This window comes from Vulpes vulpes, chromosome 6 (genome assembly GCF_048418805.1).
Source record: "Vulpes vulpes isolate BD-2025 chromosome 6, VulVul3, whole genome shotgun sequence".
NCBI lineage: Eukaryota > Metazoa > Chordata > Mammalia > Carnivora > Canidae > Vulpes > Vulpes vulpes.
In genome coordinates, this window is record NC_132785.1 from 119,777,931 (window position 1) to 119,794,776 (window position 16,846).

Consider the following 16,846-nt stretch of genomic DNA (forward strand, 5'->3'; position numbering starts at 1 on the left):
CAAAGCTAGTTTGTCATCATATCAATATAAATCCCAATGACTCAACAGGAAAATACATCTTTGCAGTATGATATAGATCAAATAACCCACATTCTTCCAACACTCTAATTATTATTTTTAAGTAAGAAAATGGAATAGTAGAGAAGCACTAATTACAATTCTAAATCCTGATTCTGTTACTAATATGTTAAAATAAGCTCAACAGTTAAGCTCCTCAACTGTTAATATGTATTACCAATCTAACTCACCACTGAATAAAAACATAATGAACAAAAGAACAAAATGCTTATTTTTCTAAACTTGGGAGGAATGTCTAAGTGTATATCCCATAAGAAATGTGACATTAAAATACTGGAACATTTTAGAACAATGAAATGCATTCTACAGAACCACCATGTGTAAGTCTTTGTTAGAACATGATTCAGCATGCCAGATTTTCTACATTTAAATGAGAACTGACCTTGAAAACAGCCCAATGGGTGAGTATGTGCTGAAGTCAATGATGCTTCTTTTTTTTACTGCTTAAAATATTTCCTGGAATCTCTTACAAAAGACCATTTATAAAGAACACACTAACTCCTCATTTTTTTAATTTAGAAAAACTTATGTTTGTCCTTTGTTAAAAATGATTTTTAAAATAACTTGAAATCAAGCCTATTAAATGGATCTCATTGATCTCATACAGACTAGATGTGTGAGCTTGTTTCAAAAAATCAAATTCATTTCAAATGATAACTGTATGACATCACTGTGTATGTTTGCAGTATCTTATAGTTCTGCACACTGCTACATGAGAACTATAAAATGAACATAGTAGTCCTATTTGAGAAATCCAATGATCCTGCCACTAGAGCTTAAACTCCACAAGAGCAGGAATTGGGGGCTGGATTGTTTGGTATCCCTAATGCCTAGAACAATGACCAACACATTGCTGAGGTTCAAACAAACACTTTCATGGGAACCTCTTCTAGAAATGGGGTCTATGACTTCATGTAATGCATAATTATACAAACAGTTGGGATACACTACTACACCTAATACACAATTTTCTAGATAGTATTGCCCTTTTACAAATTTTGATAAGAAATTTTGTTGAGAGTAATAATTTAACATCAAGAAAACAACCAAAATGCAATTAGGTTCTATATCTGATTTTGCCATTTACTAATTATCTCACCTTAAGTCAAGGTGGCAAAACCTAAGCCTCTTCTGCTTCTATAAAATGGGAAGAGTAATGCCTCACTCCAAAGTTATTATATATAAAGAGCAGACATAATATAAGGGCAAAGAAAGGATCAACCCTGGCACATGCTTTGCTGCTGCTAGGATGATGGTAGTATTAACAACATTATTAGTACCTCAGTATTAATAATGACTCCACAAACAGAATTCAGAATTTAAAAGTTAAATGGAACGCAAAAGCATGGAAAACTTCACTCCTTACCCATGAGTATAATATTAGGGTTCCGCTTCTTAGCTTCCTTCATTAACCACCACTCATATCCTCGGAAATAATTCTCATCTAATGCATAGTGCATGTGGGAGGGTTCAGTACCATCTGCATGGGAGAGAGCAAAAGAGAAAGGAAACCATCCATTAATGGTGTTTCATAGGGCCGCTCTCCCCTATACATATACACATTTCAAAGAAGACGCATTCCAGTTCCAATCCTGACATGGAGCAAATAAGAATGATGGATGATCAAAGCATATTATTTCATGTTTTTCATTACTCGAAGTATCACAAAGGTCTTGAAAAGCAAAACCACAACTTTCTATTATAAGCAGTATTGAGAGAAGTGTTATCAATTCATGTAATTAAAAAGTCCTAGAACCACATTCTCCCAGGCTTTGGTCTGGTCTCTCTGGGTCTTCAAATCCCCATGTCCAACACTGACTTCAGATCACCTCAACTTCCAGCTTCTCAATCCTAGTTGTGAATCCCCGGGCCCCTAAGACCCATTCTCATACCCCCGGCCTTGAGCCTATTAACATGCTTCGTTAAACCAAAACAGAGCTTTGAGAGAAGAAAGGGAAGAGTATACAACTGCACATCCCCTCTATAAAAAATCCTATCCTAACTTCCAAGGTGTGTCAAGGTAGCTGATACCAGTCCTCACGTGTTACCACACTTCACAAACATCTGCCCTTGTTTGGAAGGGCCTCACAAGGACGGGGCCTTGCCCTTTTCATTTCTATTTCATTTCATGAAATATTCTATTTCATTTCATTCTTTCATTACTAATTAAACACTAACATCACCATGCAGAGTTATTTTTTTAACCAAAATTATTCCCAAGTCACCAACAAGAACATGCTGTATACAGGCAATACTGTAAAGTTCACTAAAATGGAATCTGGCCTATAAATAATAAGCTGTATTATCACTGAGAGAATTTTTTTCTTCCTGTGCATCAACTGACTACATGGATGACACAAAGCCAATCAAAATGGTGATAAGTGAAGATTGAAAATTTAATGGTTAAAAATAGTTTTGTTTTTAAAAGAAAAAAAGCTGTACATCTGAAATACTGATGACAACTTATATTTTTGCCACATATTTTATTTAAAACTAGTAACATAATAACATTTTACATGTTTTTTACGTTAAAAGTTCTTTTTGGAACTTCTCAATAAAAATTCCAAACTGTCTCTATGCTTCCTACTGAATATAGTTTTTTTTTTAAAAACTGTGGGTTTGCTGCAGATTAATCCATTAAATAAGCAATCTAAAGTCCAAATACTATTTTATGAGAAGAAAAATGAGGATTTTGATATAAAATTTTTAATAGAGTAAAAAAAGAACAATAAGAAACTATCCATAAGCAATAATCAACATCAAAAATGTTGGTATCACTTATATTCTGATTCATAGTCCTTAAATTTAGGTATAGATTAAAACACTGAAGGAAAACAATCCCATTTCCCAAATCTCCTACCTGTTGTCTGCCCATCACCACCTATTTCGACTTTTAGAATATGCAAAGAGGCACCAAAGTTTGGCTGGGGAAAGAAGCAGGAGTATTAATACTGTAATTCACCAGATGAACAACAAAGTACATTAAGACAATTACTAATTACTGTCTTTGGTTTTAAATATCAGAAACCCAATTTCAAATAAATAGCAACTTCTTTCAAAAGTAATTTGCCGTTTTTTTTTTTTTAATGCTAGAATTGGGAAGGTGATCAATTCTACCACTGAAATTCACCATAGTTTATCAAAAATATCACAGGTGCCATTAAATAATTATTTTCTCATTACCTTAAAGAGATAATCCAATATTTGAGAACGATAGGGCTCTGGATAATTTACTAGAAGTCGGGAGGTTGCCTAAAAAAAAAGTTCAGAAGTACAAATAAATCCAATCATGAACATGTTTTCATAGTGCTGATGCACACCACACAACATGCCCATGTTTAACCAGCTCTTGGGCAAAGTTGAGTGGTGAAAAGTTGTTTCCCAGGTTATTTTTTTACCGGCCTTTATTTTGTCCATCATTGGGCAAATAGGGCTGCTGTCTGTCCAAAAGCTAAAACACAGGATCCAAGCCTCAGCAGTTTTCTCTTCTACTGAGATGAGGGTTGACTGGGCAGTAAGTAAGCCAAGCAAGTCTATTAATGAACCTCATGATCACAGATTTGTCCTGGGGACCTGAACTCAGAGAGTGGTTATTAGAAGAAATGAAACTCAGGTTCTCTATCTTAAGACCATTTGATAACTACAATATCTGGGGGCCAGGACGGAAAGGATTAATATCAGGTAATTTTTTTCACTCATTATCTTGCAAGAAATTATTACAAGCAGCAATACCAAAAGGAATCACTACTCTCCCCATCTTTACTAGAGATTTCTAAGTTCTATTACTATTAAGCATGAGTACACAATTATCCCCAGGCCAAGCTGTTCTAAGGAAACCTCACATTGGCATCAGAATGCATGAAAAGACAGAGCGGCAGGTTGCAGAGACCAACACGTGATCACACCTAACCCATGGCCGACGACTGCTTCAACAAAGAAATCACAAAACCAACAGTGGACCAATAATATATCTTCTGGGGAGCACTATGCACAAAAGGAATAAAAGAAATAGGTTTTGGGATGCCTGGGTGGCTTAGTAGTTGAGCATCTGCCTTTGGCTCAGGGCATGATCCTGGATTCCCGGTGAGTCCCAATCGGGCTCCTTGCATGGAGCCTGCTTCTCTCTCTGCCTGTGTCTCTGCCTTTCTCTCTTTGTGTCTTTCATGAATAAATCAATAAAATCTCTTAAAAATAAAAAGGAAATAGGTTTTAACCTGAATCAGCGGCATGTCCCTTGGCTTAGAAGCCAGACAGCCCTATGTTCAAAGCACTGACACTGAGGGTAAGACACCCAACTCTTATGGGGCTCGATGTTCTGTTTCCCACTCTCACATATGCTACCACTGAATTCTAGTGGCACCTTATCTATCTCCCTCACACCTACAATCTTCGCAGCCCCTGCCACTGAGACACAGACCCATGGAGCTACCCTCTCCTCCTTTCAAGTTCAACAAATCCCCAATCAAACATGGCACTTTTTCCTAAGTCTGTTCCTTCTCCTGCATTTGTTATCTTAGTAAAGAACAGCATCTGCCTAAACCATAAACATAGGTTTATGGGTTTTTTGGGGTGGTTTTTTTTTTTGGCCTTTTCTTCCACTTTATTTCATATTCCCAACACAATAATGATTCCTTTAATTTAAACTAAAAACCATAGAGGGTTCCGGAAAGGGTGGCAGCAAAGGATCGGAGATTTCAAAGACTGAGGGACAGGTGGGGTGGGGAATCAGCAAATTGTCTTGACGGGGCTCTTGAAGTTGCTGGCGGCTTGGAGCAGCAGCTGGTAGGCCACTGGATGGATCTTAAAACTGTAGAGCCTGGACACAAACTGGTTCACGGGCCGCTTTGGCCAGTACTCGGGGTGCACCATGAAGAGCATGTGAGGGAAACCGGTGGCAAAGAAGGCGCCATCCACATGATGGTCCCTCGATGACTCGAGCGTATACACATCCATGCACTTGGGGCAGTAGAGCTTCACCATGGCTTCACCTGGGATGTCCGAAAGGCCGATGAGAAGCATTGGCTGGTTCTAACAGTACACACAGGGACAGTAGCCAAAGTCTCCCTGCTGGCACTTTTCCAACATCTGGGCGATGCTAAGTTGGTGAGGATATAGTGGGTGTGGATCAATTCATAAAGCATCTCAGCTGCCTGCTCAATCAGGTCACTCTGGTTGGGGTTGTTCCAGCTCTTCATCAAGCTCCAGGTCAAAGATCATGTCTAGAGCTTGTCGATAGTGAGGCACCTGTTCATTGAGTCCAGGGAGATTGAATTTATCCTAGATGTAGTCTTCATCCACTTCACAGAAGAATTCATTGCCACAGAGCCCACAGAACCAGGATATCCAATTCCCATTCATCTTCAGTCACCAAGACCTCCTTAATATCTCTCAAATCCATCCCCTCACTTCAACCCTACTTCCTTCACCAGGCCCCCTTCAGTCATTAGTCTGAGACCATTAAATGGTCTCAGGGCCTCCCATCTGCCTCCCTGTAATCTATCCTCCACACTCCTTGCCAGATTCATCTTCCAAAAACACAAATCTAAACACAAAGGCACTCTGTATAAACCTGCCAAGACTGCTCCTCTGCCAAGAGCTTTCAGGATAAAGTTCAAATTGCTCCCTTTTATACCCAAATCTTTAACTATTTGGATAGTAACTCTTACACATTACCCAGTACCACTCTCATGCCTTCTATCTAGATATATCAAACTACTTTTTCTCTTTCTTCTGTCTGGAGTGCATTCTACACCCTTATGTGGCCAACTCCAAAGCATCCTCTTCAGGGAAGGTCCCCTTCTGCTCCTCCCCTATATTTGTTGTAGGTGGCTCTCCTGTGCACTCCCCTGGCTTCCAATCTACAACTCTACTGTAACTCTTCTAACCTTGCACCCTACTCACCACCCCACTTCTCTGTCTCAACTCTGAGTTCCTTGAGGACAAGAACTATGTCTTACTCAAGTTCATACCCCCATTTCTTCTCTTATTCAGTCAACATTAAATATCTTTTATGGTATTGTTTGTTGCATAGACAAAATAATAGACACAGACAAAGTAATAGAGGAGGCTTTGAGTCAGAAGGAGCTTGCATCCCAATTGCATCATTTACAAGCCAGGTGACCAAGCTAGGTGATCTGTTGTAAAGTAGGCTTTCCCACTCCTTAGAACTCCTTCAGCTGTTCTAAGGCTAAGGTAAGATGTATGTAAAGGACATAGCACAGTAGCTGGCACACAGTGAGCTCTCATTAAATGACAAGCACTGTACAAATTGTCTTTAAAAATACAGTCACCATTCTCAAAGAGCTTACAGACTGGTGGAGGCTCAAACATTAGACACTCTGTGAGTGAACACTGTATATGCACAATAACCCAGCCTTGATCAAAGAGAAACAATGCTTCCCACCCTGAAGTATGTCATTAGAATAATACGTTTGGCTGTTTGGGGGTTATTTTGCCTCCGCGCACTCCTATCCTTAACACAGAACATGCAAACTTTGAGCAAACACACCACATCATTGTGCTACTGCAAGCCTATGCAAGCCTATGTCATTCTCAATGCAAAAGCCTTAGTCAATAGCAATAGTTCAGAGTAGTATAGCCAAATGTTGAAATGCACCAGCAAGGAATAACAAATTACCAGTCCCCCTCCTTGAAAAAGGCCTGGAGCTATTTCCAAACAGCCCAGGAAGAAGCTGTAGCACAAGGGCTGACACACAGTAAGTTCTCAATAAATGGCAGACATTTTATACCCAAGTATGTTTTTCATGCAACTTACTTCTGATGAAACAGGATGATATTAACCAAAATAATCATGTGCCAGATGCCATCCCAAGCACTTTACATCTATCCTCCTGATGCTCCCACCAGGTTTCAAGGTCTCCTCAGAAAAGAAACTGAGACACTGAGAGATTAAATAACCTGCCCATGGCTGTACAGTGAATGGCAGGGCCCAGATGGGACCCCTGACAATCTGCTCTTAAACCCACATTCTTAACTACTGTCCCATACTGCCTTCCCTATCAGATTGGAGGATAAAGTAAGAACATTCCAAACCTACTGCCACAAACTGTACAACATACCAAGGACTCCACAAATAAGTCTAAAGTGACGTGCAAATATAGTTTTGCAACCATTTTCATTCAATCAATATTTATGAAGCTTCTAAGATGAGGAACGCACTATGCACAGGGACACTATCAAATGGATGAGTATCCTACTGAGTCATGCAACATTCTTCTCATTTAAATAATCTTAAATGGAGTTAATAAATATAAAATAAGGAAAAAATAAATAAATAAAAAATAATGAAGACCTCCATTTTTCAGCAAGTTTAAATATTGGATTTAATGCCACAAGTACAGATACTAGGACAGATGGGTCCTCATTTAATGATACACTGGCTAGTCTAGGTTTAAACCACAATAATAAAAAGAATGACTGTAGTAAACACACACACACACACACACACACACACACACACACACATTGACCAATTAGTCCACGTTACCCTGAAATATACTCCAGCACCTATGAGTAAAGTTGCAACATCAGAAAATAAAAGCATAAATATCAATAAGAATAAGCTGGGTTAAGGAAAAGTTGTGCCTCTCCCCGCTCTAAAACGCCCTCCACCCCACAAAGCAGGTCAGAGCAGCTACAGACCAGGTCATCCATTCTAGCCTAAGCTACAATGGTTGCCTTTTTCTTTTTGTAATGCAAATGTAGGACTTAAGCGTTGATTGCCAAGGCATCCACTTTTCAACAGTAATTATGTTTTATGGTATGTAGACTTAAAAAGTTACCCAAATCATTTTGCTAACTTGAAACCCTAGAGTTTTGCCAAGTTAAGTTCAATGATAGAAAGTCATTAAATATGTAGATCTCTACCAAATATAAAATGTTGAAACATTAATTACTGAACACAAGTTTATCTACTTTTGGTTTCTTGTAACAGAAGGTAAAGATATCTGGATCTGTTAGTAAACACGTCCTGTGCTATACTGAAAAACTGTTACTATTTTTTTAAATAAAGACATATCCCTCTAGAAATTATGAAATGTATTCATAAATTTGCCAATATACAAAGTGCTAGTAAATAGTTTACAACTGCTTACTCACTAGTTTTCACTAGAAATTAACGTTTCTAAGACTTAAGGATTCTAACAATATATGTAATTAAACATACAAGAAATAAGAGAAACAACTCTAGGCAAGGAAAATAGGATGCATTTCAGCTAAGGTATGAGGTATGGAGATGCATTTTTGTTAAGGCAAATGAAAGTAATTTTGTCCTAAAATAGACAAATTAAATGGATATAGAAAATAGGGAAAAGGAAAAAAAATAAAAGAGAGGGAGAGAGAATTTTATCTTGTGTAGGCAAGCTAGCTAAAAATAATTTATTATAAACTTTTTAAAATAAGCTTTAATAAATAGTGTACTTCTAAAAACTAAAGCTTAGTTTTCTTTCATCTGCTAAAAGGACAGTTTTCTTAGACTATTGGTCTGTTCTTGATAAGACTGTAAGGTTTTTAAGTAATTTGCCTAGGAAATAAGATTCTGTATTTCATCAAAATAACTTCCTATTTTTCAAGCTATCATGTCTTTGATTACTTAAGAAAACGAGTCTTCTCTATTTAAAGAGCTAAGTTTCATTCTTTTCTTAATAAATTTTATAACTTTCTGTATTTGCCTATGAAGTCTTTAATTGTAATTTTGGTGAAAGTTAAATAGATAACTAATATTTCACAGTGATCTATGATTCTACATAATCAAGTATTTTAAAGCCTTTTGATATTTCTCACAAACTTCCAGAATCAAATTCTAAATGAAGTCTTTTTAAACTTGAAATAATTTTGGGATTTTTCAGAGGGTCCTGGACCATCTCAAATGATTTGCTCCTTCTTATAAAAAGAGAGATCACAGACTGATTAGGCTTATCTGATATGTTAAACTATATGGAAAGCCTTGTCAAATAAGTAATGAGAAATCTTTTTTAGGTTAATTTGTGTGGATACGTGTGATTGATGTAAGTGTTCCAGAAATCATATGAAATTCCTAGGTACCTACTATGTCCCTGGTATAATATTGTCACTTATAATTGTAGCTATTATCTAGAATGTTATATGTCACAGAAATAACCAAAGATCCTCGCCAATTCCATTGTAATGAACTCCCATTAGGTGTTTAATGTGGCTATTTCTAAGCCTTTAAGTTTTCCTGGCAGCCTTACCAGGTGAGTTAAGAAAGGCCACTTTTTGGGAGGCCCAAAAATGTCAGGATATTTGGGAGACCTTAAGAAAGGAATTCACTCACATCTGCAGGTATTGTAAGTGAAGTCTGAAGGCAAGTCCTTGGCCTGACAGCCCAGCCCTGAGAGACTTTGAGAGTCCAATCTGAGATTCCTTGTGAAAAAAAAAAAAAAAAAAAAAAAAAACCAGCAAAGCGCACTTAGAAAAGCCTATCTGATCAAACCAGTCTAAATGAGATGGCCAAAGATGTTTAAATATTTCACAATATTACCCAAATCTTTGAACCCATTCTTGAGCCCCAGGATCACTGACCTGGTTTCATGGCAGGACCCTTTAAGCTTGGTACAATGGCTACAGACTGGATTTCAGACTATCGTCTGTATAATTATTATAGGAGTGCTATCTAATCCTACTTAGATGTGTATTTTCTGTGTTACAATATGCCCTACCCCTGGCTTTTAACCTATCCGATATCCAGGGTCAGCACTGACTCTGATGCCTAACATCAGAGGTGGATTGTAGTGGAAACCCTGACAGTTTTTTTCCTTTTTTGTAATGCAAGTGCCTGAGGGCAGACTTCAAAAAAGGTATCCACTTCAAAGATGGCTATATCAAAGAAACACAATGCCAGCCACACACCTAGACCAAGAACAAGACTGCCCACAGGGGGAAACTCAGCCTTCTTTATTTTAAAGACCTTGGTTGAGGGGTCCCTGGGTGGCGCAGCGGTCTGCCTTTGGCCCAGGGCGCGATCCTGGAGACCCGGGATCGAATCCCACGTCGGGCTCCCTGCATGGAGCCTGCTTCTCCCTCTGCCTCTCTCTCTCTCTCTCTCTCTCTCTCTCTCTGTGACTATCATGAATAAATAAATAAAATCTTTAAAAAAAAAAAAAGATCTTGGTTGATTTCAGTAACTGACCATTTAGGTTGCTTGTTTTTCCTCTTCCTGCAGTTTAAATTCCCCTTTTTAAGTTTTAAAGTCACCAGTGAGTGAGCATGCATTAAAAAACAGGACCTCAGGGGCTTGCACACTGGAGCTCCTGCTCTCTTCCTCCTTTCCCCACAACCTTGCTGTGTAACCCAAGGTGTGCCATGTGCTTGTCAGGATCTGTGAATAATAAAACTTTTTTTTTTTTTCAAAGTTTCCCGGTGGTTATTGCTGAGGACATCTTACGACCATAATTTAAGAACCATAAGGGCCAATCGAGCCACAACACGGGTTATGGTAGGCTGAGATCAGCACAAAACATCCATTCAGCAAGCAAGCAGTCAAGCTAGTTCTGAAATGCATCTGAATATACAAGCTCCATCTGACTCAACCTAACAAACAACTCATTCAAGAGTTAGGGCTTAACATCATAGAAAATTAGCTCTGGTTGTGATTTGGGGTACAAAGGAAGGGGGGAAAACAAAGACAGGAAAAAGGTCACCGTGGGCATGTGACAGAAGCAAATAAATTTTGTTAGAGCCCAGAAGAATCATGCTACTACTAAAGCAAGCTCCCAGGCCTAGAGGCCACCTGTCAACATGACTAGGAAACTTAGACAACTACCAGCTGTGCCCACACAAGTTTACACAAAGCTGGAGATGGTCCTCATGTCTCCCTTCACTTAAATCTTACAGAATGCCCAGGTAACATGAACTCATCCCCACCCCACCCCCGCCCCGCAACTATCACAGCGAAGAGAGAACTAAGATGTGCCAATTAAATGCAGTTGGTATTCTGGATGACATCCTGGAACAGAAAATGGGCATTAGGTAACTACGAAGGAAATACGAAGTGTGGATTTCCATATGTTAATAATCCTGGTTGTGACAAAGGTATACGGTACCTTACCTATGGGATGGGGGATGCTGATAACAGAAAAAGGGCCGCAGGGTGTAATGGGAACTCTGTATTATCTTGGAAACTTTTCTGTAAATCTAAAACTATTCTAAAATTAAGTTTACGTATTAGAAAAAGGTCTCTCCCTACTTAGTCTGAGAATCAATTGGTGTCACTTGTCAAAATGCAAGTTCTCAGGCCCCCGATCCTACAGTCTGAATAAGGCGTGCAGTTTACCAAGCACAACAGGTGATGCTCCTACCCCCTAAGGGTGCAGGGCTGCTGACCAGGTGTCTCCCCCTCCCTGCACACAGACACTGCCACCAATTTGACACAGAGGCACCAACCTTTGGGGGGGGGAGGGGGCAACTCGCCCCACCTCGGGCCTTAATGACTCCCAAGAAACAGTGAACCATCCTAGACTACCGGCTGATCCTAATGTAGCCTGCCAATAGAAACAAAGGAACGGGGGGGGGGGGGGGGAGTCCCAAGTGGCCTATTACCTTCCTAAAGATGCCCTGAGGCACCTGTCGCGCCCCCAAACCAGAACACTGAAGTCAGCCCACCGCACCCTGCAGTAGTGGTCCGGGGCTCCCGACCCCTGCGGGGGGAGGGGCGTCCTCCCGGGAGGAGTGATGCTCCCCGGCTCCCCGGCCATTCCTGGAGCGACCCTGAGGAATGCCGTCTCTGCGGCATAGGGAGGCGGGGCGCCCTGAAAGGACGAGCTACCCCTGTCACTTGTTCCGTGGGCCTCCGCATCCTCTATTAAAACTAACTGCGTCCATCGCTGGTCCAGAGCGGGCACGCGCCTCTGCCGACCCTGCGGGCGCCCGACCTGGGCCGAGGGGCGCCCGCCCGCGGAGGGGCCGCGACTGGAGAGCGCCGCGGGGGCTTCTGGGACGCCCCCCCCCCGGCCACCGCCGCGGGGGCTTCTGGGACGCCCCCCACGGCCCCCGCCGCGCGACCCGCCGCCCGCCGCTCACCCCGCCGCCGCTGACTGCCCCGACGCCGTCGAACTCCCGGCCCAGCCCGTCGGAGTCGTCCAGCACGTACGCGCCGCCGGGCACCAGCAGCGCGCACAGCAGTAGGGGCACCGCGGCGTGGCCCGCCGAACCCGCGGCGGCCGTCATGGCTTTCCCTCGGCGTTGCCGGGAAGCCTGCAGTGGGCGCTCGGCCATTGTGTGGGTCACATGACTCCGGTGCCCAGGGAGGCGGGTCCGGCTGCCGCCATGATGGGAAAGGGCAGGAGGGCGCTGACGCCGGGGCCGCCATCTTGGTTGCGGGCCACACGTCGCCGGCGCAGCCGCAGTAGTGGTGTAGTGTGGTGGGGGTGGCCGAGGGAGGTTTTTCCGGTCGCGACTTCGGCGTGGGTGGCGCGGGTGGGGAGGGGGGTGTCTTCAAATGAAGTCACTTTTGTGCTGCTTTTGAGGCCTACGTGCTGGAGCACGTGAGCGAAGGAAGTGGCTGCTGAGAAGGCATTTCTGATCCCAAAAATCTTTCTTTGCAGGCCCGTGGGATTTGGTTTTTGGCGTCTACCTGTGCAAGCTTGGAGACCCCAAAATGGCAAAGAGAAGACCCAAAGGCTATAGGACACACGAGTTTTCATCTTCAGAGCCCTATTTGGAATCAGATTGTTTTGTCCCTTAAACTGCAAACCTAAATATAAGTTTCAGGATCACAGTAATCCTAGGAGGAAAAGTCTCCCATCTGTGCAGTCCCAAAAAAAGGAGGTTCTCGAGCCCTTCTGTTATCCCTGTGTTCCTAATATACAATAGCTATGCTTGCTTTTTCTCCTCTTAAATTACTATAGATCTATTTTGGTTGACCAAAGACAGTCCCAGCTTATTATGTCTATTGTTCTAATATAAATTATAAAAAGTGCCCCTTTCACCCTCAAAAAGTGTTCTGGCTTGGATGGTAAGTTATGTAGTTCCCTGTATATGGGCCACTTTTTCTTCCATTGCTGCTTCTTCCAGTACAGCTCGTGTCTGAACTCTTATCTTCTCTACCACCACCATTCCAGGATACAAGTCAGTAACCATGCAGGTTGGATAGATTTATCTTTCCAGAACTCACTCGGATCCATCCCTTCTAATAATGATCTAATACTAACTTAAGCCAGAATTTGAGAACCAGTGGGTATAATCCACAAATGGTAAATGAATGCTAAACCCCCTACCAATTCTGAGATTTTTATATCTGTGATATGTATATAACATGCACAATAAGGTAACGAGAAGGGAAGTACCAGGGTAGAAATAGAAAAAAAAAAAAAATACCGTACGCAAGAAACTGAGAAGTTGAAACCAGTACCCAGCATACGTCATCCTATAACACGTCATTGTACCTGTATTTGAAAGGCACACCACAAATATTTGCATACCTTGTGATCTCTATAGAAGAGGAAACACAGAATACTTAACGGAAAAAAAATGTTCTCATCCCTAGAACATATTACTAGTTCCTATTAGTTCATATATCAAAGTTAATTCCTTACACAGAAAACACCTAGTTTCAAATTTCCAATCTATGTTCAGGAAACCATTGGAAAAGAAAGTTTCTAAGAGAAAGGGAACTAAATATAAGTGGAGGAAGAGAGATCTGTGGACTGTTGAACGCAGGAATCAGATTTGCTCAAGAGGTGAGATAAAGGCAAATAGCAGTTATCAGACAATCATGCGTTCAGCTTCCTTTGCTTCTGTGGATTGGGGTGTGATAGAAACAAGAAAAGGAGTGCTTCTCAGTTCTCAAATTTCAGATGAGTTTTGAAAGTAAAGACAAGTCTTTGTCTTAAAGGAGCAGTGTTTCTGAGGATCACAGCTGCACTTGAGCCACAGCAAATTTCTCATTTTCCCAAAGTGAAAAATATGGTTAAAATCGGATGGTCTGGGCAGCCTGGGTGGCTCAGCAGTTTACTGCCTGCCTTTGGTCCAGGGCATGATCCTGAGGACTGGAATGGGTCCCACATCAGGTTCCCCGCAGGGAGCCTGTTTCTCCCTCTGCCTGTGTCTCTGCCTCTCTCTGTGTCTCTCATAAATAAATAAAATCTTTTTTAAAAAATCGGATGGTCTCCTGAGAAAGAGGAAAGATCTTGCCTTTTAATGAAAAGTTACTGATACAGTCTGACTGTAGTCTGTCATCTCGATAAAATGGCTCTACTTTTAGAAATCTGAATTCAGCCCTCACAAGGGCAGAGGCCATGTCTTTTTCTTCTGTTTACTTCCCAAGTGGAGTGTCCAAACTGCAGTAGGTACTCCATACATATCAGTTGAACCGAACTTAAAAAAAACAAAATCGCTGTAAAAATGATGCCTCAAATCACTGGGGTAAGGATGGAACTTTGAAAACCTATGGAAACATCTGGATGACTATTTGGAAAAAGATCAAATTTTGGATCTGTGCTTCACACCACACAAACTGCATATGGATAGAGCTCTAAATGTAAAATATGAAACCTGACAATTTCTAATACAAAACATGGGTAAATTCCTGTATAACTTGGAGGTCTAAATAATGACTTAATATCTCAATACAGAAAAATAGAAGTTTAATTTTTAAAAATCACTGAATATCCTATGAGGGGATAAGGAAAAAGGATTTATTTACAAGAGAAAGTAGAAACACTTCTTAAAAGTAGAAGCTCCTGGGATCCCTGGGTGGCGCAGCAGTTTAGCACCTGCCTTCGGCCCAGGGCGCGATCCTGGAGACCCAGGATCAAATCCCACGTCAGGCTCTCAGTGCATGGAGCCTGCTTCTCCCTCTGCCTATGTCTCTGCCCCTCTCTCTCTCTCTCTGTGACTATCATAAATAAATAAAAATTTAAAAAAAAAAAGTAGAAGCTCCTCTGCATAAAAGAGTACAAAGTATATACCTTCATGAACTATCCTGTAACATCTGCCGTTTATCTCATTTTTTTCAACTTAGATAGTTGCTTCACTGCAATTGTTAATAATGTCACTCTGTTCAGTGACTTATAAAATACATGTAGGGATTCTGTTAATTCAAGACCTTATCTAAAAACAATGACGATAGTTCTGAGGGCAGGATCCACGTAATGGAATAAATTACATACTGCTTACTAAACATGATCTTAAGTAGAACTCAGATAAAAACTGCTGTAGCAACGAGCAATGTGGTATAGAGTAAGAATTAGTCCTGGAGTCCCAGACTACTTGACTGCTCTCCACAAATTAGGACAATTCTGGCGGAAAAGATTATTCGTGTCTTCATCCTAATCTGAATTTTTTTTTTCCGATTTTGTTATCTACAGTCATTCAAGCCCATGACACATGTGGCTGATTCCCCAGGGTGCAGGTCTTGGTGGGAGGCAGATGCCACTGTTTCAGGAGTGAAGGAGCCAGATCATCCCAATTGCAGCTCCCAGCAGCGGGGGGGTGTGGCTGTGACCAGCCTCCCACCAGCCAGTTCCTTGAACCTGTGACTTTGATCGTGTAAAGTAACTAGATGGATGTATGGGCCGCAAAGAGAGCACCCTGGAGCCATGCATGTCAGAGTCCAGAGAAGTACCAGCACCAAGGCTCCCTCAGAGGAGCCCTGAGCGCCTGGAACAGCAGGGTCAAAGTGCCATCCTAACCTATGGCTCAGGCACGGTGACCTGGGCTGCCTTTCTGGTCCTCTGGCTCTGGCCTGTTTCACAAACAAGCCTGGTTGGGCACTTCAGCAGCAGTTCTGTGCCCTATCCTGATTTCTAAGTCATTCACTTTCTGCTCAAATCAGCTACAGGTGGTGCTGTTGTCCTCAGCAGAGACCCTGTGCAATACACCAGGCTGCCATCCGGAGCAGAGGCAATCACGGAAAAGAATTCTCAGCCTCCTGTGTCTGCATTCCCCACCCCTCCGGCCTTAGGCTTTAAAACACTGTCTTTGCCACCTCTCCTTCTTCCGTTGGTCATTGTTGCTGCATGGATTTGCTCAAATCAGAGAAATCCAGAAAGTTTGGCTCTCCTCTATGTTACACCTTGATTCAGCTGTTCGTCTTTGGATCTTTTTTTGCACTGTTGCCAGGGGAAGAATTTTAGAATCCTCCTAATCCCAAATCCAAAGCATGAAGAAAATGACAGTTTCCACCCCTCAAAATATTTTTTTTTCAAACATCTAGTGCAATACTTTCCAACAAATATAAGGCAAAGCACATATGTAATTTGAAATTTCCTGTAGCACATTAAAAAAAAAAACAAAACAGATGAGGGGTGTTTAGGTGGCTCAAGTGTGACCTCGGGATCCTGGGATGAAGCCCCACATCTAGCTCTCTGCTCAGTGGGGAGTTGGCTTCTCCCTCTCCCTCTGCCTGCTGCTCCTCCTGCTTGCAGTCTCTCTTGCTGTCTCTGTGTCAAATAAATAAATGAAATCTTTACAAAAATAAAAATTAAAAAGCAGATGAGATCAATTTTAACAATATCTTTTGTTTAATCCCAAATACCCACATATGATCAAATATGTAATCAATATAAAATATATTAATAAAGCATTTTGTGTTCTTTTTTTCATATGAAGTCTCCAAAAACCCATTTTTGGGTTTACCCATTGTGTATTTTACATGTACATCACATCTCTGTATTCGCTACATTTTAAGTGCACATGTGGTCAGCAGCTCCTGTATTGGACAGACCAGATGTGTATGCTGGGCCCTGGGCTAGTTACACTCAGTGAATGTCTACCTCTGTGGCTAGAGATG

The 16,846-nt window shown here is 41.4% G+C and overlaps 1 protein-coding gene and 1 pseudogene across 7 annotated transcripts in view; both read right to left on the reverse strand.

Moving 5' to 3' along the window:
* The window catches only part of GALC (galactosylceramidase), a 57,165-nt gene extending 44,706 nt beyond the window's left edge, over window positions 1–12,459 (reverse strand). Inside the window, exons 1-4 of one of the 7 annotated variants that reach the window (XM_026012504.2) lie at window positions 12,136–12,459; window positions 3,262–3,330; window positions 2,939–3,002; window positions 1,445–1,558 (exon numbers count right to left, since the gene is read on the reverse strand). In XM_026012504.2, the coding sequence (XP_025868289.1) occupies window positions 1,445–1,558; window positions 2,939–3,002; window positions 3,262–3,330; window positions 12,136–12,330 (442 nt within the window). In that variant the 5' untranslated portion in view covers window positions 12,331–12,459. Of the gene's footprint in view, window positions 1–1,444; window positions 1,559–2,938; window positions 3,003–3,261; window positions 3,331–11,655; window positions 12,065–12,135 lie in introns of those variants that run through there. The other 6 variants (XM_026012506.2, XM_026012505.2, XM_072762184.1 and 3 more) reach the window with 6 other exon arrangements.
* On the reverse strand, window positions 4,652–5,496 carry LOC112930187 (casein kinase II subunit beta pseudogene; annotated as a pseudogene).
* Window positions 12,460–16,846: the final 4,387 nt, after the last annotated feature.